This window comes from Megalops cyprinoides, chromosome 22, assembly GCF_013368585.1.
Source record: "Megalops cyprinoides isolate fMegCyp1 chromosome 22, fMegCyp1.pri, whole genome shotgun sequence".
NCBI lineage: Eukaryota > Metazoa > Chordata > Actinopteri > Elopiformes > Megalopidae > Megalops > Megalops cyprinoides.
The window spans coordinates 7,387,872-7,412,199 of NC_050604.1; the positions used below are offsets into that span (position 1 = coordinate 7,387,872).

A 24,328-nucleotide genomic window follows, 5' to 3' on the forward strand; every position below is an offset into this window, starting at 1 on the left:
TCTCTCCCTCGTCCTGTCTCCCTCATTCCTTCTAACTCTTACTCTTCTCCCTTTCTCTCCATGTGTTCATCTGTCACCACCTCCATCCCTCTCACCCTCACACTCTCTCTCTCTCTCTCTCTCTCTCTCTCTCTCTCTCTCTCTCCCTCCCTCCCCACAGGGTCCCCTCCCCTCCGAGGCACTGGCACAGTACTCATCCATGTGGAGGACGCCAATGACAACGTCCCGCTCTTTGCCTCCACCACCTTCCTCACCACCGTCTCTGAGGACGCCCCGACAGGGACCGACGTGCTACTGGTTAACGCCTCAGACACCGACGCGGGTCCCAACGCTGCCATCAGGTACCCCAAACCCGCTCCGCCCACAGGGCCAAACACGCCCCTTTTTCTGTTTCTCTCTAACCCTCCCCCACTGGGCTGGGTCTGTCCTGAGCCTCAGAGCAACAGCCTCCAGTTTAGCCAGTGTAGTAATGAGGACATTAATTGCCCGTGACAGAACGGGTAGTCCCCATCAGAGTCTGAGTGGCCTGTAATAAAACACAGAGCCAGGATCAATTAGTTATTAGCCTTGGTTCTGTCCGGCCATTAAGCGGGCACTTTCCCTGTAATCTCTCCACTTTTGTGCGGAAGTAATTTATGCATATGATTTTATGGCGTGTGTTTATTTCACATTTTGTTTTTGTGTCTCAGGACTTAAAAATACAGCACTTTTGGCTTTGGATGTCCTGAGAAAAGAAAACAGAAAGTCAATGTGTGCATATGCATGAGTATGTCAAAAGAGGTTTATTTCTGAATTACGCTGGAAAATTGTGATATGGCTGGAAACTCAATACCCTTTGGAAACCAAAGTATAGCTTTCATGCCCCAAAGAATTTTGGGATGCTTCCAAATACAAACTACAGTGCAGGACACTATGAATGCCTGCATATGCTGAGAGAGAACTAACCACAAGGATGAAAACTGAGCAATGAATGAAAATAAACCTTAAATATGGATGTTTTTTGGGGCATTTTAAGAAATCTGGCAAATGTTGTGATTTATTCTGAGGACCTAAAGACATACTAAAGATAACATTGAGTTTGTGATCTTCAGAGCAGTTTTTTGCTCCCAAAGCCACCACAGATCCTCAATAGGTTTCCAACAGTGCCCTCTATAGGATTCTTCTGGCACTGCAGTGCTTTGGAGGACCTGAGCACCGATCAGATTTGGATTTTTCCTGCTTTGGTGGTTAAACTCACTTATATTTCCTCTTGTTTGCAGTTCTCAAATCCCCTCAAGGATTTTCTTTTAAAGCATATCAGTACATCAGTTCACCTGAAAGTGGTAATCTAACATGGTTGTGGTATGTAGTATGTGTGGTATGAGGTATATCTGTATGGTCAAGGTTTGTCATTCCACACTAAAGAAATACCATTTTTGCAAAATAGTCTATATATCTCAAAAGGAACTCACAGGACTGTATGTAGTCAAATATGCCAGCCACACACCAACCAACAAATTATCAGCATGTCAGTTTCAGAAAGGCTTGGCACTGCCAACCAGGCACTTTCCCTGGGTTTTCTTTTTGGTTTAAATGCCCTGGTTTGTCCTTCAGTTACAGCCTGACAGGGGGCGAGGGACAGTTCTCCATCAACCCCGCCACGGGACAGATCATCACCAGCTCCCTACTAGACAGGGAGGCCAGGGCCAGCTATCAGCTGGTGGTGACCGCGCGGGACGGGGGCCAACCAGTGGCTGCGTCCAGCTCCGCCACCGTTTCCGTGGTGGTGGCTGATGTCAACGACAATCCACCTCGCTTCCATCACCACCCTTACGTCACCCACGTCCCGGCCTCCACCTCCACAGGTCAGTCAGACACCCCCCTTTCACTGACATTAATGGTCATTTGTTTTCCCGGCCAGTGCCACCCCATTATAAGCCTCTGAAATGTAATTCATGTGAGGCCCTGTTAAAATACACTGGAAATGGCTGTTTAATAGGAAGGCCCACGGTGAACTACTGGGTTATGTCACACACATGCAGTATAATGTGGTTTAACAGCATCTCATTTTAGAGAGGTTTTAGATGAATCTATACATGCAACATACCTCTAATGCGTACCTACAGTACTGTATGAGTTATGATTCTGTACAGCACTTAGAGGTCACTGTTTTGTGTCAGTGTGCACTCTGTTTGGGACCTTTTGTAATGCAGTGAAGCAGCAGTTTTGGAGGGAGTTGACTGTAAATGCTGAATTATTTAAAAAGAAAAAAAATGAATTTGAAATGTAGCTGGAAAGGGATTGGATTACAGAGTGGGATCCAAACACAAGGCCACACTGATGACAAAGCAGCTGAAGCATCTAGAAATGTAAACAGCTGAACAGATGGTTGAAAAACATATTTTCAAGTTTCATACTTTTGTTTTGCTTTGTTACAGGTGCTTTTGTTGTTTTAAAAGCCTACGAAGTCCTTTAAACAGAAATAAGAAACCAATAGTACAGAAAACCATTCAAACAGGAGGCATAAATTTTCAAAGATACACTGAAGAAATGTGTAGTGAAATTCACATGAAAGACTTTACATTACATTTATTTAGCATATGCTCTTATCCAGAGTGACTTCCAGCACAGCAGAACATAAGTGTATTCATTCAAGTTCAATGAGCAACACTGTCGGTTCAGGCTAACAACAGCCTCCCAGACCAGTGAGTGTGAGCGTAACACTATTCAACCCCTACCACAAGTTAACTAGACAGCCCAAGGTCATTAAAAAGTAGTTTATTAATCTGTTTTAGTAAGTCTGTTTTGCTTTCCTCTGTGCATCCAGGTTCCTTGGTCTTCGCTGTGACGGTGACAGATGAAGACGTGGGACCCAATGCCCAGCTCCACTTCTCCCTGTCCGGCAGGAACTCCGAGAAGTTCAAGATTGATCCTGCAAGGGGCGCCATCACGGCCAGCGAGAAGCTGCTAGGCAGCTCTGACGTCACCCTCACCGTGCGCGTGAAAGACGGAGGGGCGAACCACAGGGCCGACTCCACAACCGTCACCGTCCGATTCGTGCCAGGTGGAGACTTCCCCGTCATCAGACTGGGACAGACCAGCTTCACATTCCCTGAAAGCCAAGCCGTGAATACCGCCCTCACTACTGTCACCGGTTCCTCTGCCAGGGGGGCGATGCTGTCCTACTACATTGCCAGCGGTAACCTGGACAACGCCTTTTACATGGACCAGCAGACTGGTGAGCTCTCCATCAAGAAAGCCTTGGATTTTGAAAACATACCCAAATACGTGCTTTGGATTGAGGCTAGGGACCAGGGCTTTCCCCCCTACTCTTCTTATGGGAAAGTGGAAGTGACCGTGCTGGACGTCAATGACAACGCTCCTGTTTTCGAACGGGACCCGTTCCTGACTGAACTGGCTGAGAACCTGCCCCCTCAGAAATTGCTGGTGGTGTCAGCTACCGACCGTGACAGTGGCCTGAACGGACAGCTGGAGTATGTTATCGTTGGTGGAAATGAGGGCAATGGCTTCAGCATCAACAAGTCAACCGGAGAGCTTCAGACTGTCCAACACCTCGACAGGGAAACCATCGGCCACTATACGCTGAAGATCAGAGCCACCGACCGAGGCTCTCCCCCAAGAAGCACAGACGTCACAGTGCTTGTCACAGTTAATGATGTGAATGACAACTTCCCCAGGTTTTCCCAGATTTTCAGTGCCACAGTGCCTGAAAACGCCCCAGTCGGCTACACTGTCACATGCGTCACCTCATCGGATGAGGACACCGGCACCAATGCTGTGAGCCTCTATACCATCACTGACACTAGTCTTCCCTTCACCATCAATGGGAATACAGGCGACATTAGCATCAGCAGGCCCCTGGATCGGGAGGACACCGACCGCTACATTGTCAAAGTCACTGCCAACAACTGGGGCCGAACCGTTAGCACAGATGTTGCCATATTTGTCACGGACGTCAACGACAACGCTCCCCAATTCAGCCAATCATCCTACTATGTAGACTACCCCGAGCTGACAGAGGTGGGGTCAGTTGTGCTGCGCGTGATCGCCACAGATCCTGATAAAGGCCTCAACGGGCAGATATTTTATTTCATCAGGTCCCAGTCTGAATTCTTCAGCGTCAACTCAAGTTCTGGGGAAATCGTCACCAAGCAGTGGGTGAAATACCAGAATTCCAGCAACTCTAATGTCAACCGCCACAGCTTTGTCGTCACAGCATCTGACAGGGGGAATAAGCCCCTTATGAGTGAGACCACTGTCACTGTAAACATTGTAGACAGAAATGACAACCCACCCCTTTTTGAATCCACAAGCTACTTCACTCCAGTCACTAAGAGCGTTAAAGTGGGAACCAAGCTTATCAGAGTGGTGGCCAGTGATACAAAAGACTCTGGTTTGAACTCTGAGGTGGAATACCTGATAACTGGAGGCAACAGCTCTAGCAAGTTCCGCCTGGACAGACAGAATGGTTGGGTCACTGTGGCCTCCTCCCTCTCAGCTGATGTGAATAAATTTTTCCTGGCTGAGGTGATGGCGAAGGACAAAGGCAACCCCCCGCTCTCCTCCAGAGCCACAGTGCGCATTGCTGTTACCGAGGAGAACCACCACACCCCAGAGTTCTCTCAGAGCCACGTTACAGCCACTGTTCCAGAGAACCTAAACATCGGCACGACCATCAGGACGCTTTTAGCCAGGGACAAGGACAGAGAAATGAATGGGCTCATCACATACAACATCACCTCAGGCAACGAGGCAGGCCTTTTTAAAGTGAACAGCAAGACGGGCACCTTAAGCTTAGTGCAGGCTTTGGACTATGAGGAGAAAAAAAACCATGAACTCAGGGTCACTGCCACCGACGGGGGCTGGATTGCAAAGACTGGTTATGTCACGGTCACAATCCATGTGACTGATGTGAACGACAACTCACCGGTTTTTGACCCAGCTGAGTACTTCCCAACTATTCAGGAGAATGTTCCCAGTGGAACAACTGTTGTGCAGGTGACTGCAACCGACAAGGACTCCGGCCCAAATGCAGTCATGGCTTATGCAATCCAGTCCTCAGACAGCGACCTGTTTGTCATCGATCCAAACACCGGAATCATCACAACCCAGGGTTTCCTAGACTACGAAACGAAGCAGGCCTACCATTTAACCATCAGAGCCTTCAACGTCCCAGACGAGGAGCACTGTAGCTTCGCCAATGTCAATGTCCAGTTGGAGGGGACCAATGAGTATGTTCCCCGCTTTGTCTCCAAGCAGTACTACTTTGAGGTGTCCGAGGCCACTCCCAGGGGCTCGGTAGTGGGGGAGGTATTTGCAAGCGACCGCGACCTCGGGCCGGATGGAGAGGTCCACTATCTGATTTTCGGTGAGAGCCGGAAGAAGGGCTTCAGCATCGACAGGAGGACGGGGCAGATTGTCATTTCGGGTCGCCTCGATCGCGAAAAGGAGGAGAGGGTCTCTCTCAGAGTGCTGGCAAAGAACGCAGGCAGCATAAGGGGGCCGGACATCGACGAGGTGTTTGTGAACATCACCATCCTGGACGCCAACGACCCACCTGTCTTCACTTCCGAGCTGTACGAGGTGCAGGTCAGCGAGGGCATCTCCGCAGGCAGCCTGGTCACTTTTGTCAGAGCCGAGGATTCAGACTCCATCCCTAGTTGGAGCCGGTTCTCCTATGCCATAGCTGCAGATGATGAGAAAAACTCCTTCACAATAAATCCCCAGACTGGCCAGGTTTCGGTGGTGGGTGAGCTTGACAGGGAGTCCACACCGGTGTACAATCTCACGCTTCTAGCGGTGGATTCAGGCTCGCCCCCTGCGACAGGAAGCGCTGTCCTGATGGTGATCCTGGAGGACATCAACGACAACGGGCCCACTCTGCTGACCACCGGTGGGGAGGTGATGGAGAACCAGCCCACAGGGACCAAGGTCATGACCCTGAGCTCCACTGACTCTGACTTGCCACCTAACCAGGGTCCATTCACATACAGCCTGCTCAGCCCCAGCTCTGGTGCTAGCTATTTCACCCTGACCCCTGCAGGAGAGCTCACCACCAGCCGGGAGATCGACCGGGAGCAGACCAGTGACTTCTACCTCTCTGTGGCAATAAGGGACTCAGGCATCCCGCAAATGTCTTCCACAGGCATCGTTCATGTCAAGGTCAAAGACCAGAACGACAACCCCTCACACCCCAGGACAGTGGAGATCTTTGTCCATTACTTTGGGAACCTGTTCCCTGGAGGCTCCTTAGGGAGCGTGCGACCGCAGGACCCCGATGCGCAGGACAACTTCAGCTGCTCCCTCGCCTCAGATGCCCCCAGCCTCTTCACAATCTCCCCAGGGACCTGCGACCTCAGTGCCAGTGCCCGCTCCACGGACGGTGTTTTCGACCTCACGGTCCGCAGCAGCGATGGTGTACACGGCGCGGTGGACAGCAAGGTGCGCGTCTCCTTCATGGGATTCGGCAATGCCACTGTAGACAACAGCGTCCTGATCCGCCTCCATGCCCAGGACACGCAGGACTTCCTCACCCATCACTACGCCAGCTTCCTGCGTGTGGCTAACTCACAGCTGGCCGGCCTGGGCACCGGCGTGCAGATCTACAGCGCCTTTGAGCAAGGCAACCGGACCTTCCTGATGGCGGCCGTCAAGCGGGGTCACGGCCAGTACGTGAACCCTGTGGGCGTGGCCACCTTCTTCGAGAGTATCAGAGAGGTCCTTCACCGGCAGAGTGGGGTGCGGATAGAGGCGGTAGGCCACAACCCCTGTGCCCACAACCCCTGCCTAAATGGGGGCCGCTGCAAGCAGCGCCTCGCTGTGGGACCAGAGATGAGCTCTCAGGAGAGCGTCCCAGTCATCCTGGTGTCCAACCAGCCCCTGCCGCCTTACGCTTGCAGCTGCATGCCGGGGTATGCTGGGGGGTTGTGCCAAACTGATATCGACGAGTGCCTGCCCTCCCCGTGCCACAACAGCGGGACCTGCCACAACCTGGTTGGGGGGTTTTCCTGCGCCTGCCCTGAGGGCTTCACTGGGAGGGCCTGCGAGCGTGACATCAATGAGTGCCTGTCCAACCCCTGCCAGAAGGGGGCGCTCTGTCAGAACTACCCTGGTGGCTTCACCTGCCTCTGCAAGCCTGGATTTACAGGTAACATTCTTAGAGTTACAACTTCCTCTAAACACAGCTGCCCTGTCAGAAATAATAGAAATATCACACACATTTTTTTCCCAAATAAAAAGCCATTCTCTTTTAGGATTACTGATGGGACCTGCAAAGCGCATCAGCTTGTTTATTTTAATAAAAGGGAAGATGAAAAAAGGTGGCCAAATGAGAGCATACTAAGAGAGAGTATTCACAGTTCAGCCATCTCGTGTTTCACCTCATGGCTTTTCGTCTCCCAATACATTTACACATTAAGACTTCTGTTAGCAGTAAATCAATAACACACCTCCTTCAGTCCCCAGAGCTGGGCCGTCTAATGGTCTGATAAATGGCCAGTGTTATGACTTGCTGTCATGGTCTTTCTATTAATTTTCCAAACGTCTCTAACCATTTGAAAATTGATCAAGGAAAGTGAATTAGTTCTCTCCAGGGTAGTTTCTGTCAAAATTGTGTTATAAATCACCTTTAAATATAAGCCTACAATAATTACCTGAATGTGCTGCATGCTGTAGAAGTTTTAAAATAAAAAATACAAAAAAATGGATAAATTATTATTAATAAGAATGAAAATAATGAGTGGTATGTTTTGCAGAGGCTGTGTAGACAGATTGAAGTTAATTAAAGCATTTAAAGAATCTAGCTTTGTTGGCTAGATTACAACATTTTTACATACTGCTGTAAACATTTTGACTCTGTAGAGAATTGTTAAGCCATTACTGTCATTAAGCATTATGACTGTTATAGATGACCACAAACTCCCTACACTATGGCTGGAGACCTCTTGTGAACCAGTGGCCCTCTGATGTATACCTCCTGAAGTATTCATTTTCTCTCTTAATAAAGTCATCATTTCCTCTTTTGGCCAGTTGTGGTGAAGAAATGTACCTCTCTTTACCACTCTTTACATCCATCATCCATAGCCTTGCAGTTTTACATCATTTTCCCCCACTGTCCTCTTGTGATCAATTATGAGTATTATTCAGAGAGTGACGCTTAATGAACCCCAGATTGGGAGGAGCTATCTTGTGTTACCAGTAACTCGCAGATTTGAACCAATAATAGTGTTTCGTCTTGGCGAGAAAATTCTTTGTTCAAACAAGCCAGCGATTGATAGATCTTGGAAGCTCCACCCATTATGTGGTCCACATATCTCTCTTTGGTGTTTCTTCCTTGAGAAGGATATTTATCTTAGACGAGGTTTCTCAGAAATGATGTCAGTTTGCAAGCTTTACTTTATTGTAATGGCTGGAATGACTGAAAAGCCGCAGCAGAAAAAGGCTGGCCGCTGAACTCAGCATCTCAGCGGCACCTCAGCGGTGTGTGGTGCCCGGTTTCTTCTGTTAATCTCACTTCATCTGTTTCCATCTCTGCTGCTCTGCTCTGCACACCCCAGGCAAAACGTGTGAGTCCGCCATCAATTACTGCGAGCGTAACCCTTGCTTCAACGGCGGGTCCTGCCAGAGCGGCGCAGACGGATATTACTGTCTCTGTCCATTTGGTGAGTGATAATTGCCCTAATCTGCTGGAGCTTAAACTGTCAGATGGCCTTTGTGGAATCAGTGCCAGCCGAGATCGCTTTAAAGTGCGTTCAGAGCCAGGGCACTGGTGCATATCCGCCAGGCCTCAGTGGGTCAGAATAACAGATGGGTTTGCTGGCTAACAGTAGAAGGGGGATACTGTTGTAATAATGAGAATTCTGTGATTTTTTTTTCTCATTTAATATTTAGCCACTGTGCTGTAAATATGTTGCTTTAAAGTTTCCAGTCAGAAATATGTGACACTATCTCCTGATCAATGTCAGTCATCTATTTATCATCAAAATACTGTGTATTTGTTTGTGCATTGTCTTTTTGTTTTCTATAATAGATGATGTTTTCTGATGTTAATTGTAATTTGGTAATTTGAGGTCAGAAATGAAGATTGGTGGAAGGCAAGGAAAGACAAATTTAAATAGAAGTTTCCTGTACATGCTGGTTGTGAATGACTAAGTCAAAGACTCAAAACCAAATGAATGCCCTTTTAGACTGGCCACTGCTGTTCATTTCCCATTCACCCTAACTTACTTGTTTCTCAGGTGTTTTTGGGAAACACTGTGAGCTAAACAGCTATGGATTAGAGGAGCTGTCCTACATGGAGTTCCCCAGCCTGGACCCGAACAACAACTACATCTACGTCAAGTTTGCCACTGTGAAAAGTGACGCACTCCTCCTTTACAACCACGACAACCAGACCGGAGACAAGGCAGAGTTCCTGGCTCTGGAGATCTTCAAGGGCCAAGTCTGTTTCTCCTTTAACTTGGGAAGCGGGACCTATAAACTTGTTACCATGAAGAAGGTTTCTGATGGCCAGTTCCATACTGTCATCGCAAGGAGAGCGGGAATGGTGAGGAGTCTTGCTTTTTTCCACTTTCTTTGTTATTTGAAGCTGTAGTCCTCTTTGAGGTAGACTTTCCTGTTTGTGGGTATGCTGGATAATGTTTAAATACTTGAAATGTGAGAAGACAGGAAGTTGTCATGTGTGTACAAGGAGTGTTTCACATCTTGACTGCTTTTAGCATGATAATCTCCTCATAAGGATGTCCACAAGACATTGTCTTGCATATAGTGGAGTGAGATAAATACTTCTGTTGACAGGAAATGTGCAAACTCCACAATATAATTAAATCGTCCATACAGGTAGTTTTACTCTCACAGTATGTAATTATGTTTGGGAACTTCACTTGTTGTGATTGACAGAGGAGAGGCTCAATGGGGTCTCACACATTTTCTCATTTCTGCTACAAAGAGATCCGCTCTTTCTTTACAAAGGGAGAGAAGTCATCATGCTGCCAGAGGTTTTATAATGCAAGTCCTCTGCAGGACTTGAAATCTGTCATTTCCTACAGAGGGATTTTGTGAAAACTGGGAACCGGTAAAATCATTAAAATGTGGGATTTGCAACACAGAATGGAGTACAGTGTGGCATTAGGAAAAGTGTTCAACGAGCAGAAAGAGAGGGAAATGTAATTCCACCCAAAAGTACAGCAAGTATTATGAGTAGGTGGACAAATGACACTGTTAAAGCTTTCAACCGAGTACAAAAAAAAATTAAAAAACTCAACTGCATTCACCTTTTCTGAGCATTATGTTCCAACTCCTTTTGGCAGAACAGAGTACTGCATGTGTGATGGCTATGTTTGGAGGAGGGGGGTGAGGATTGGCTTGTTAGAAGGAGGGAAGTTTCTGGATCCCATTGCGAAGCAGATGTAAGATCCTCGCTCTCTTCCCTCCTCTGTTTGTGTACCAGATTACTTCAGCTAAACAACAGTGTCCGTGTTTGCGAAAAGATGTTTATTGTCAGAATGGCCGCAAGCTCACTCAGCGTACCGCCAGCTATGTTTATTGAGTGAAGATGTTTAAGAAGTAGATGACTCATTTTTTATTTTTTTTAAGATTTCAGAGACATTCAACAGTGTCTTTTGTAAGTCTATTTTATCACTAAAGCGAAACTGCCAGATAAAGAAAAAAACACTTTTTTGGGTGAGCTGTCCTGCCTCGCCAAGGAGCTTGACAGGAAACTGTGGTTTCCACCGTGGTTTCGGCCCACTCTCTCCAGCGGGTCCCGCCCAGAGCTGTCCCTTTGTTCTCCGCTCGGTGTGCTACGCGGCGCTGCCAGTTTTCACAGGGTCAGACCTAAAACCGAAAACAAACCTTAAACAAGCGCTTAGGAAAGCGTGCTTGACATACAGCTCTGAGTTTCGGGGGAGTACAAAAGGTAGAACACACCTTTGCTATGAAAAACAGCCCCAGCTCATGACACTTTATCAGGCACCTTTGCTTCTTTGCCTCAGAAGGGTTACAAATGGTCCTCCTTTCATCCTTTAATACTCTCTTGTTAGATGAGGTTATGTTTAGTCCGGCAACAGCTGACTTAGAATAATCAAAATGTAAAATATGCATTGAAGAAATAGAGAGATTGGCTGATGGATCTCACAAAAAGTGAACAGAAGGAGCAAAACAAATAATTTATTTGAATTTTGTCAACATGTAGTACTTTCGTATCCATGTAGTACCTAAAACAAATGGAAGCACAGCACCTTGTATGAGATCGAGCAGGCAACAGTGAGGCAGGACTTGGACTTGTTACCTGTAGGTTTTTGAGTTTTGAGCCCCAGGTGGAGGATGGCATTACGCCCTCAAGCTGGGTGCTTCATCTGTAATTGCTTCAGTTAACATCCAGCTGGGTCACGGGATAATGTTTACAAATGTGACCTACGCAAGTGGCTCTTGATAAATGCGTCTGCTATGCAAACAAATATACAATGTAATGATTGTGTGTTTGGGACTGTTGAGAGGACTGCCACTGCCACTCTCAGTGAGTGGCATGCTGTTGTAAAAAGCCGCCTCATTAACGATCCCAGCTGTTTTACTGAGCTCACAAATGTTAACTGGGCACAGATCTGCTCCCGGTGTTGCATCGTTGACAGCAGCATTCCATATGCATTTGGTTGCCATTTTGAAGTCACGCTGTCCAGCTGCGTCAGTTATGGTGGATCAGTGCTCCACCATAGTGACAGCCATCAGTACAGTTTCCGTTCAATCCAGGACATGGCAGTTCACCTCCGCTGACTCCCTCTACATTATCTGTTCAGTTACTTTTATGCAAATGTTGAACTATCCACTGTTTTCTTCTTCTCCTTTTTTTTCTCTCATAAAATGAGTCTGTGTCTGGGATAGTATTTCTGTCTGGGATAGTAGTTTCTAAGATGGTTAGCCCTTGAGTTATGTTTACACAAAATCCAGACGTCCATATACTTTTCATTTTTTACAACACTTTTCCGTTACTGAGAACCATGTGAAACACAGAACACTTCAATTTTCTCTGGAAGAAAAAAAAAGGCCCATGCAAGGAAAATGCCCATACACAGAAAACAAGCATTTTTGGAGAGCATTTAAAGCACCGGTTACCACTGGGGAGCTAAAACACCTCTGATCAGAATTATAGGAGATCAAAGCACTGGACCTTGCATTGTGTTGTTTTTAGTGTCTTTTGACTTTCCTCCTTTTTAAAGTTCAGGGGTCAGTTCTTCTTAACCATGGGCCCAGCTCCACTTGGCACAAGCTTGTGTTGAGCTGGAATTCTCCCGTTTCAACGCAGGATGAGATTGGTTATTCGAAGTGGCCAGTGCGGTTGCCCCACAATACACTCCTCGCACATCTCTGGCATTTGTGAGCGCATTTGGGTAGGTTTTGGCGATGCAGAAAAAAAGCAAGTGGGATAAACAGCTTTAAAACTGCACCTTCACCTCGGTTGACACGACTTGTTACTGTATATAACTATAACACACGCTCATGCTCAGTGACCAATACTGGCAGATGCAGGAAGTTTTGAGTATATCAGTCAGTGAAAGCCATTAGTTTCTTTAATCTGCGGGTTATGACAGTTATATCATGCATTGCGGGTCACACGCAGTCATAATCCTTGCATGACGGCCCCTTAAGGAAACTCCAGACAGCACTGACGTGTCCTGTAACACGCGTCCGCCTCTGGCTTGACGCATTAGCTGTGAAGAGAAAGTGCAGGGGTGCATGTCTCCAGGCACCCTGAGTACAGCCGGGGCCGGCATCCCTGCCTCTGACATCTTTATGTCCCAAGTGAGCGAGTGGAGCGCCGAGGAGGCGCGCGTTTTTGGAAGGGGCTGTTCTCCCTGAGCGGTGCGCTGAAGAAGCTCTGTTGGATGAATTACCAGCTGTTTCGGGGGTTTTTTTCCAGATTTGACCAGGTGTCCCGCAGATTGCTTCCCGTTTCATACGTGTGCCGCGTTCAGCTTTGCAACAGCGAGCCACACATGAGCTGCACCTCTGAGATTTCCTTTTTCCTGATCAGTTTAAAATATATAATGTGCTGAGTACACGACAGTGCGTGCGTGTGTGCGCGCATGTGTGAGTGGGTTTGTGCATACATGTGCACGCCTTTGTGTTTATGCAAGAGCCATGAGCTGGATGGTGCATACAGTGAAGGTGAACTCATTAGACTGCTCACTCAGACCGGCTCCACTAAGATACCAAGTACTCAAAAGGTATGCTTTCCAAGAGATGTTTATTACGTGTGTGTTTATTAACAATTCATGACTCATGGAAAATAGGTACTGTACTGCCGAGGTTTTTGTTGACACACAGGTTGAAACCTGAGTGTGTGGATCTAACCAACGTGTATGTGTGTGCCTTCCAGGCTGCCTCCCTAACTGTGGATGTTTGTGGTGAGGATCAGGATCCAGGGTACTGTGCTGTCAGCAACGTGGCTGTCCACACAGACTGGTGAGAGAGTCTTTGTGCAAATGAAGACTGAACAAAACAAACTTGGTGTATTTTCAAAGCTAAAAATTGCATCACCCATAGGTTATATAACACAAATGATCCAGCTAACCAATATAACAATCATTAATCGTGTACTTATTTATTTACAAAGCAGAGAAGTGAAGATGAATGAAAAATGGCGAATGATAGAAAGATGAGGGAATGGGACATCTAAACTAAGTTAGTGCCCTCTGTGTCTCTCTGTGACCTGCAGGATCCTGGACGTCCAGCCCAACAGGCTCTCTGTCGGGGGCGTGCGGTCCATCGAGCCCATCCTCCGCCGCCCGGGGCAGGTCTCCACCCACGACTTTGTGGGTTGCATCATGGAGCTGGCCGTGAACGGGCGCCCCCTGGAGCCGGGCCAGGCCCTGGCATCCCACGGCGTCCTCGACAGGTTTGCTGGCGCGCCGTTCGCTGACGCAACCCTTTTCGGTTTCCCCTGGGAGTACACTCCCACTTCCTCCACCTGGCCCTCTCAGGCTACGCTTGGCCATCACAGTAGCATAATAAGTGGCCTTCAGCCTTTTTGCAGTTCTTTAGGTCACTTCATGGATGCAGCCTTCTTGTTCTGTCCTCTTTCCTTGGTCCTGTCTGTCAAATGTGACAAATTTTGACCCCCACTTTGATGCCCTTGCTGCCCCTATTTATAGGGCTCACCGTCTGTCATTTCAGTCCGCCAGAAGGTGCGACAGATTTTCTGTGGGCATCCCTCATGGCAGGACTCTCTCAGGGCACACACGGCACTGAGGGGTATCAGGATATTGCCTTTTTCTACTCAACAGCTGACCCTTTAGCGCGTGAAATCGGGGTACTTCCTGAACTCTTCTCTGACTCCCTCACGTGTCCCCCTACCTCACAGATGTCCCAGGCTGGAAGGCGTCTGCACGGCCAGCCCTTGCCGACACGGGGCCACCTGCGTGGATCACTGGGCGTGGCAGGAGTGCCGGTGTATGGAGGGCTTTACCGGGAAGTACTGTGAAAGATGTAAGCACTGCACTTGCCCTCTTATTTTTAACCCTTTCACACGTAACTCATTTTATGCTATGTTGCACGCGTGTTTCGTTACATGGTTCGCTATGTTTTCATTAGCATTATTAAGCTGCTCATAGTTTTCACCGCTGCATTTGCTATATTTTTTAACGTTAAATAGCTGTTTCCTCAAAGCTAAAATAAAAGCTAGAATTTTTCCGATCTAGTGTTCTAATTGCACCGGTTTTAGCATACATGCTAAACGGCTAATCACACCGGTGTGACCGCGAAAGGGTTAAAGAAGTATTTTTTCAAGAAGTTGTGCTCTTTCATCAACAGCCACAACCCCTGCATTACAGTACCTTAGATATCATATTGCTGTTAGTATTCAAAACGAAAGGTCTGCACATGACATGAAATCAATGGCCAAAAAAGGCTTCAAATGAAAAGGCTGTCACATGTACTGTTTTAGGCGATTGTCTCTGCTCATTGGTTTGGGTCTGTGTGTGTGTGTGTGTGTGTGTGTGTGTGTGCTGTGGGCATCCCCTCCCTCAGACATCAGTGCTGACACAGCGCTGTCCCTGAATGGGAGGGGGCGCCTGGACTACTCCCCAAACCAGAACCACAGGCGTGACTTCCTGCTGGGCCAGAGCCTTAGGGGCACCGCCCGTGACCCGCCGAGCCCCACAAGCATGGAGGTCAAGTTCAGGACCCGGAACAGGAGCGGGACCCTCCTCCACATCCAGGAGAGCAGCAACTACACCACAGTGAAGGTGGGAGTAAAAGCCGGCTCCTTGTTCTTATCACCTCACCTTGACTCCATGCCCTCTCAGTCCAACCGGGCCCATTTCCAGGGGCTGAAAACTCCATCCATCTCCTTTAGCATTCCCCAGACTCTCTCTGCACAAAGGTCTCTCAGCCTGAGTTTTCCAAAGGCTTTGACCAGCCTCCAGAAGCAAATTCTACTGTAAGGTCGTGAGGAATGACAGCCGCCATCTTGCTCAATAAACGAGGGGCAAATATGTTTTCCAGATAGACTTCTTTCCAGAGAGAGAGAAGATTAGATTTTCAGAGACTCAGAATACTTCATTTGTAAAGGTCTACTAGTTTAAAGGCAAATGATGCTACTGTATTTTCCTAAAGTGAGGCATGCACATGTCTCAGGCTAATGACTGGTATGACTGAATGGTAGGACATGCCATATGATTGATCTTTGTCCAAATTAACAGTGACAGGAAGTATAAAGAAGTCAGATACGCATTAGCATTCTATAATTTGGGGAGAATAATATTCTATCATTTCGAAAGAATTATAAAGTAGTGTACTCAGTGAGATCTAAGGTCATTTAAATGCTTTCCAACTGAATGGCAATCCTACACACTATAATTAATGTTGGATTCTGTATTTAAATGTGTGGTATTACATGGCAGTGAAACTATGTGCAACGTAAAAGAGCTACAGCTTTATTGGACACCATAAAGATGTGACTGCAAAAAAAGGATCTCTCATAAACCATGACAGAAGGGTAACACAATTTGTTTTATGTGGAAAAGCTGATAGATTATGGAAACTAAAATCATTTTGAGTGGCTGGACGAAGATTTTTTCTTTTTAACCTTCAGAAACCACTCAAAAGAGTTATCCGGATATTAAACAGTTGACAGTTGACAATCAGAATGGATGAGGAAAGCAACATTAATTTTCATTGGCAGCCATGACTTTCTTTATCTCTGAACTCTTAGCTGAAGAACGGGAACGTGCACTACGTATCCGACGCTGGCATCGGGGGCAAAGTAGAGAGGACCCTGTCCGAAATCCCTGTCTCAGATGGACGCTGGCACACTGTCCTGCTCCAGAGGAACGGGACGGTTACCTCTGTCCGAATCGACAGGGCCCACCAGAAGGAGATCCTGCACCGCACGCAAGATTTTGGAGGGGTCAACGTCCTGAGCATCTCTCTCGGAGGAATCCCAGCCCAGCCCGCCCAGAGGGCTGACACAGGTGGGTCAGCTAACCGCATCTCAACTAGCACTGTTCCACTTTGATGTCATTTTCGCCCCCTAGTGGAAAAACACTGCTACTGTTCACTGCTGAGGAAGCGGCTACCCCACAGAGTAAGGGGATCAATGAGTAACAGAGTGACTGGATGAACGGCAAGTGTGGGACCTGACTATTACTCGTGCCACCTGCTCCAGTCACTACCACTTTATCCTGAAGGAGCAGTTCACCCAGAGTGAAGAGGGGGTGGATGAGTGACAGAATGATTGGATGAACGGTGAGCGAATGAGTGAGAGACCTGACTATTGCTAGGGCCACCTGATCCACTCACAGGCAAAATCATGGTCGGCTCCACTGGATGGTTGTTGGAATTATTCATCATATCTCATCCATCATCAAGCACACTGGTGATTTTGTATTTTTAATGTGGAAAAAATAAAATTCAGCTTGGGGTAGACAGCTAAGATATTATCTTGACTGAGTGTGCATAAGTGTTTTAATTTTTTCCATGGCTAATATGAAAAAATGATTGATTATAAGGTATCAGACAGGTTGCATACGATGATTTGAACTTTACATTAATATAAAAAGTCATGCATATTCACTTTGATGAGTTGTAGCTACTGCAATGCAGTATTGATCTGTTGTAGAGGTACTGTAACTCTCAGACTCACATAGGCAAACAATTACCACAGTACACACCCTCTCCAAGATGTCTTTTCAAATTAAAAGTCTACTACATGCCATTCACAAAATCCATAGCTTAACAAACACTGCCTTTTATTAGTGTCATTATGATCACATGGAGTTTGTTTGCTTTGATTGCTTTCTGTGGGCTTTGCATTTGATGAGTAAATATACATTCCATATAATTGGAAGATTTATGACTCTCATCCGCTTCCCATATCACTTTTCAGCTTGCATCCTTTCAGCCCATGACTGAAGCAAGAGCAGGATATAGACACATCTATAATAATACTAATGATGGTATTTATTTATAAGGTGATTCGCTTGTACTTTAATCAGTACATGCACAGTACATATGTTACTCCGACAAAAACAAGATACTGTGAGTGGGAATTTAAATGTTGAGATATGGGTTGCATGCTAAATGCTCAATAAAGAAAATCTTACCCAATATTGTACTGTGCTATGGGAAGGTGATACAGTGAGACAGCATACAATACAAAGTATGGAAAAGTATGATAAAAGAATTTTTTTAATTGTTTGGCTAGTCAGAGCCTTACTGAACAACACGAATTACAGAGGTGTCTGCCAATATGGAAGTGAAGGTTTTGAATGAAACTGTCTGGACCTTCAGTTTCTAACACAGCACCCAAGCAGGATTCCTGTAAGCCATATTGTGACTGGGCTTGGAGATAGCAGCCCTGACTGTTATCCAGTATAGTTTCCAACAAACAAGGGAGATCTCTATATATAGAACTTCACCTGTTCCATATGGCAAAGAGTTCACATGTGTGATAACCGCTTTTTTCTGTTTACCCTTATCTAAATGTTTCTGGATGATGTTATTTCAATCAACTACACAAACAGCATTCCTGCTATTTTGATTAGAGCTTTCACTGTCAATGCAGCTGTTTTTCCTGTTATTAAGGAAACGATCCAGCCCCATTGCACATTTTGAAAAGCAATCACTCTCGTTTCTCTCGGAAACAATTGTTTCGAGTTCTCCCAGGTTGTTGTGACGGGCGTTCAGGAGAACTTCCTGTTGTCAGCACAGCTCTTCCTCTTCCTCTTCCTCTTCCCAGGGTTCGAGGGCTGCGTTGCGTATGTGAAGTACAACGGGGAGAGCCTGCCGTTCAGCGGGGAGCACAGCGCCTTTGCCGTCTCCAGAAGCCACCCATCTGTGGAGATTGGCTGCCGGGGTCCCGACGTATGCGCCAGCGCCCCCTGCTGGGACGGCCTCATGTGCATTGACCAGTGGCACGCCCACCGGTGCGTTCCCCCAGGCGACTGCGCCTCCAACCCCTGCCAGAACGGGGGCAGCTGTGAGCCGGGGGTGCCCTCGGGCTTCTCCTGCACCTGCCCGGACCTGTTTGCGGGGCCCACCTGCGAGGGCGTGGTGGCGTGCCTGGGCGTGCAGTGCCCACCGGGAACACTGTGCAGGGCAGCCGCGGGCGGGGGCCACGTTTGCAGCCCTGCCCCCGCAGTGCCGGGCCTGACCCTGCCCATCTGGGCGGTACCGGCCATCGTGGGCAGCTGCGCGGCCGCCCTGGCGCTGGTGGTGCTGGGGCTAATTCTCTGCAACCACTGCAGGGGCCGCCAGGCCGCCATGCCCAAAGCAGAGAAGAAGCCCAAGGAGGAGAAGAAGAAGAAAAAGAAGAAGAAGAAGAAGGGCAGCGAGAATGTGGCGTTCGACGACCCAGACAACATCCCGCCGTACGGCGACGACATGGTGGTGAGGAAGCAGCCCGAGGGGAACCCCAAGCCGGACATCATCGAGAGGGAGAACCCCTACCTGATCTACGATGAGACCGACCTCCCTGCTGACGCCGAGACGGCCCCCAGCGCTCCCTGCGGCCCCTGCCCGGGCCCCGAGGCCGACATGGAGCACTACGACATCGACAACGCCAGCAGCATCGCCCCGTCCGACGCTGACATCATTCAGCACTACAGGCAGTTCCGCAGCCACACCCCCAAGTTCTCCATCCAGAGGCACAGCCCGCTGGGCTTTGCCCGGCAGTCCCCCCTCCCCCTGGGCGCCAGTAGCTACACCTACCAGCATGCCTATGGCCAAGGCTTGAGAGCCACACCCCTCAGCCACTCTGCCTGCCCCACCCCCAACCCACTGTCCCGCCACAGCCCAGCCCCCTTCACCAAACCCTCCACCTTCTACCGCAACAGCCCCGCCCGGGAGCTGAACCTGGCACGCAGGGAGGGCAGCCCGCTGGACCTGCACGGCGAGGCCTGCCAGCCGGGCGTCTTCAACTACGCCACCCGCCTGGGCCGGCGGAGCAAGAGCCCCCAGACCATGGCGGGCCACGGCTCCAGGCCCGGCAGCCGCCTCAAGCAGCCCATCGAGCAGATCCCCTTGGAGACGGGGCCGCCGGTGGGGCTCTCCATCGAGGAGGTAGAGCGGCTCAACACACCCCGCCCCAGGAACCCTAGCGTCCGCAGCGCCGAGCGCGCCCGCTCCTCCTCCGAGGAGGACGACTGCCGGAGGCCCCTCTCCCGGGTGCGCAACCCCGCAGACGGCATCCCCGCCCCGGAGTCCTCCTCCGAGAGCGACTCGCACGATTCCTTCACCTGCTCCGAGATGGAGTACGACCGCGACAAGCCCGTGGTCTACAGCTCACGGGTGCCCAAGCTGTCGCAGGTCAACGAGTCGGACGCCGATGACGAGGACTACGGCGGGCGGCTGAGGCAGCGGCGCTACCCCAGCCGCCGCGGCGAGGGGGGGCGGGGCAGCTCGCAGGCGCACCACGGCGACCACCACACCCTCCCCCACAAACTGGGCCAGCAGGCCGGGGGCTTCAACTGGGACAACCTGCTGAACTGGGGGCCTGGCTTTGGCCATTACGCCGACGTCTTCAAGGACCTGGCTCTGCTCCCTGAGAGCACAGCTGCTAAAGGCATCGAAATGCAGGGCGGGGATGGAGCCGCGGCCACTCCCACTGAGGGAGAAGCCGAGCAATATGTGTAACTTTATTTATATGGACCAATTATTTCCTGGGGTTTACTTACAAAGATATTTGTTGCTGTTTTGTTTGTTTTTTTATATAAGAAGCAAGGAGCCTTTAATAAACCTTAAAGATGTGCATTCGTGTGATGGTCAAAGGACAATCTGAAATGCAGAACAACAAATGTCTTCCAAATTTGTGAGAAAGTCAGCTCCTGGAAAAGTTTGTGCCATTCAGTCTTGCACTTTTATTCATGGTAAATGACGTGCAAAAACTCATGTGTTTGATCCTCCAATATCTGGTTAACTGTAGAACCGTTTTGACAGGGCCACGTCTCACTTGACGGATAAGAATGGCTGTTGGAATTACAGTTTCGCTTTCAAATCACTCATTACAAAATGGTAAGAGAAGAACTAATGCAACTGTCCTTGGGAAGAATGAGTTACGATGTTTACTGCACTCCCTGTGTATTTCCTTCAGTTGTTTCTATTGTAAAAGAAAGGCATCTATGTTTCAACCATTGACCCTCAACTGTAACGGGCGACCGCGCAAAACAGAAAGCTCCAATTCGCTAGCAGTTTCATCCCCTCCTTCCATGTCTGTGCTGGATTTCCACATTTCCCTCCTCATACTGCTCATTCCCACTCAGAAGGCTGGCTGATCGATTTAACAAGCCAGATTGATGGAGTGCTGCCTGACGGACGTTTTCTTGATTTACTCAAATATGAAAAATGCTCCGCTGTTTTTTTTTTTTTTTTTGGTAGGGATGGAACTTTTTTATGAGCGCCTCCGCAACAGTAAGGAGTTTGGCGTTTCGGGGAGGCCGGCAAAAGGGAAGCCTACCACAGGCCTGGGGGTTCCAGCCATGGACCCCTCCCACGCACAGACTATAAAGCTGAGTGAAGATTTACTCAAAGGAAAAAAGTCTGAAGGAGACTGTCAGTGTTCTGTATGTTTTTTTAAAAAAAGTTATACGGTGTCTACTTTTGTACTGTTTAACTTAAAATGACCCAAGGTGAGTTTTATGGATATTTTCATATGCTGAAAATAATGTTCTTACTTTCAGGGAAAGTAAGATGAAGTACTTATTTTTTACAATTGTTACTTATGTAACATCAGTATTTTCCACTTTTGATAAAGCTGTAATATGCTCTATGCTTTACACATGTAAAAGCTGACATCAATAAAAATATTTATTTTAAATTAGCAGTTTTCTTAAATAAATACAAAGTAATAAGGGGGAAAAGAAGAAGGTTAGGCTAGAAATTCCTAGGGAATATAGAATGTATACAAAAACTACTTTTTAACCCAGATGGCTATTTGATAATGTGGGTGGTAAGTCAGTATAGACCCAAAGGACACTCCCTCAATAAGACTAGGGTTGAGACAGAGTCCATGCTAAATTGAACCAAACATTTAAAGACTTCAGATAGCCTCAATTATGTGGTGCTATGGTGCTGTGGGCCAAGCAAAACATTAACAGGACCCTCTATTGCGTTCAACAATTGTTTACATCTGGTCTATTAGGCAGAAACACTGTTCAACCCCCACAGTCCTGCTTATTATCTTCATAAAGAGTGTGAGCTTGACACAATGAGGAGCCAATTCCAGTGAACACAGGCAATTGGTTGGGGGATACTCTTGTCTACAAACTGATAAATGTTCACAAAAGCACCCTGTACAATATATTATGCTCCAAAAGGGAACACAAATGCTTCCTATTAAAGTATTAAAGAAATTTAAATTAATTGACACCAGTTTCTGAGAATGCGTATGCCTGATGAGATGATGAGAAAAATACTGTAGTATCCAAGTTGGCCCCAACCTTTTACTGGATATCTGTGGTAAAGATCAACAAATGGACAGGGCTTCGACAATTCTGGTCTTCACCAGGTAAACTGCAGCTCCCCTCTGCGGTAGGGTATTTGATCAGAGGCTAAACGCAGACGAAGGTCCGTGAGTACAGTTCTGACGATATTCAACATGAAACAGCATGTGAAATGAAGCTGCCTCTTTGTTAAATGGCACATTACCTCACTGAATGTTTGAGACCATTTGAGCCATATCCCATTGGTTTCCGTGACGACTTGTACGTTTCAAACCCCAAAGCATGGCTCCAGGAACAGTTTATCCAGTTTGTGGCTGCTCAGCGTCGACTCTGTACTTACATTTGAGATGCGGCGCTGACTGAGTGGACCATCATAATTTGTTGAAAATTCTCTGCCGACCGATTGTGCAATTATTCTTCATGCCCCCAAAAAACCCAACAAACAAAGTTTACAAAACTTCACAAAACCGAAACCAAGATAGGTCTCCCACTGGCAAAACCCACTAATTGTCCATTTAGGGAAAGGGACAATGCTGCTGTTATAACTGTTATAACTGGAGGAGCCCGATTCTGTTTCCTCCCTGCATGAGTCAGGAAGGGGCCTCTTTTATAAACAGAGCCTCCCCTAATAAGTGTCATCCATACATCATTCATTGATGGAAGAAAAGATGCCGTTTCCGCCTCCAACTTTCCCACTGACCTGTGGTCAGCCCTTTGCATAAAAGAACTGTCTGTTTGGAGGCTGGTATAAGCTATGCGTAGAACTTTCATTGACTCATAGCAGAATACCCTTTGTGTCATCCATTGCCTGTCATTAATTGTGTTGCCTTTACCTCTTTGCATGCTTTGCCACCAAAACAGGCTGGTTCTTAGCTGCATTTAATACAGCTGATTTTATGCAAGTGAGCTGCTGCAGATGTTTCATTTGCCTTCTGGCGATTTATGGTTTATGATGCGTGTGTCAAGACAAGGATTTTTTCCTCTCTCTCTTTCTCTCAAACACACTCCTGAGTACTTCCTTTTAGACAGCACTTGACTTCCCCCTCATAAGCCTAATTGCAGAGCATTCAGAATAGTCCTGCCTGCAGCTGTGCACTGCTGAAATCATCTCATCTGAAACAACTGTGAGGACTGGAACACTAAAGATAAGAACTGTAGTCGCCCCAGGTGTGAAAGTCTCTCGTTGTGATTGGAGAGCAGTCGTGTCTTAAAGGTATCTGTCAGTGATCAAAACCAATGAGAGAAATGGGGGTTTGCTTGGGAGACTTTTTAGTATTGTAACTGTAACAAAAAAGGATTAAAGGAGTATTTCCCTTATGTCAGTGTTTCTCAATCCTACTCCTGGAGCCCCCCTGTCCTGCATATCTTCTGTCTGTCTTTGCTCCAAACACACCTGATTGAAATGATTAACATGCTCTTGATTAAATCAGGTGTGCTCAGCTAATCAAAAGTGTCACTGATGAGTTCAGTCAGGTAGGTAGAGCAGGGAAAAAGTAGAGGGGCCTCAGGAGCAGGATTGAGAATCAGTGACGTAAGGCTCTGCACGTTTTCCATCTTTCCCTGCTCTACCTACCTGACTGAACTCATCAGTGGCACTTTTGATTAGCTGGGCACACCTGATTTAATCAAGAGCTCACACTAACTTCAATCAGGTGTGTTTGGAGCAAGAATGGATAGAAGATATGCAGGACAGGGGGGCTCCAGGAGTAGGACTGAGAAACACTGCCTTACGTGATAGCATTGTAAGACACCCTGCATGTCTGTAATTGTGCATTTGCATCTTGTGAAACAAAGCAGGTACATAAAAACCACACTCAAAGTAGCACACATTTAGTATGGTCTTTAATTACAACCTCAGCTTCCCCTTTCCCACTATAGAGCAGGAACCAGACCAGCAGAAGCTGGAGCCAAAACTGGCTCACCTGGTACAGCACGATAGTCTGTCTGTTGCATTACCTGAAACAAGCACATGCTGGCATAATGAATGGTCAGTCTGCTCAGTGAGATGACTCCAAGGTCTTTATCTGCTATCCATGGCTGAGGTTTTTCTGAGAAAAAAAAGAAAAAAAAAACATATTACCACCTATGGTATTCGAACTATGATGGAACTGCGTGCTTATCTCGGTTTTTAAAAGGGATGGAGACTCCGTCGACAGCTCGCTTATTAAGAGCCCAGCTCCCAGTTGAAGGATCAGCTGAAAAACACTCAGATCCTTAGCTTAAGATCCCGAGGCTGAAAAACGCCCCTGTCCTGACCCAGCCTGTTTATTAAAGCTGTGGGGTCCGTTTAGTTCGTTTTGCTCGGTGCCGAGCGTGCCTAAAGCCAAGCGACGGCTTTCAACAGACATAAAAGCCTCCGAGAATTAAAGCGAAGGGAAATTAAAAACAAACATTCG

At 47.6% G+C, this 24,328-nt stretch overlaps 1 protein-coding gene across 1 annotated transcript in view; it reads left to right on the forward strand.

Moving 5' to 3' along the window:
• LOC118769887 (protocadherin Fat 4-like) overlaps positions 1-20,127 on the forward strand; it is an 86,021-nt gene extending 65,894 nt beyond the window's left edge. The window contains exons 7-17 of the mRNA XM_036517273.1: positions 161-341; positions 1,594-1,844; positions 2,807-7,147; positions 8,556-8,660; positions 9,237-9,544; positions 13,373-13,458; positions 13,712-13,891; positions 14,357-14,481; positions 15,022-15,239; positions 16,208-16,466; positions 18,233-20,127. Of these exons, the coding sequence (XP_036373166.1) occupies positions 161-341; positions 1,594-1,844; positions 2,807-7,147; positions 8,556-8,660; positions 9,237-9,544; positions 13,373-13,458; positions 13,712-13,891; positions 14,357-14,481; positions 15,022-15,239; positions 16,208-16,466; positions 18,233-20,127 (7,949 nt within the window). The remainder of the gene's footprint in view (positions 1-160; positions 342-1,593; positions 1,845-2,806; positions 7,148-8,555; positions 8,661-9,236; positions 9,545-13,372; positions 13,459-13,711; positions 13,892-14,356; positions 14,482-15,021; positions 15,240-16,207; positions 16,467-18,232) is intronic.
• Positions 20,128-24,328: the final 4,201 nt, after the last annotated feature.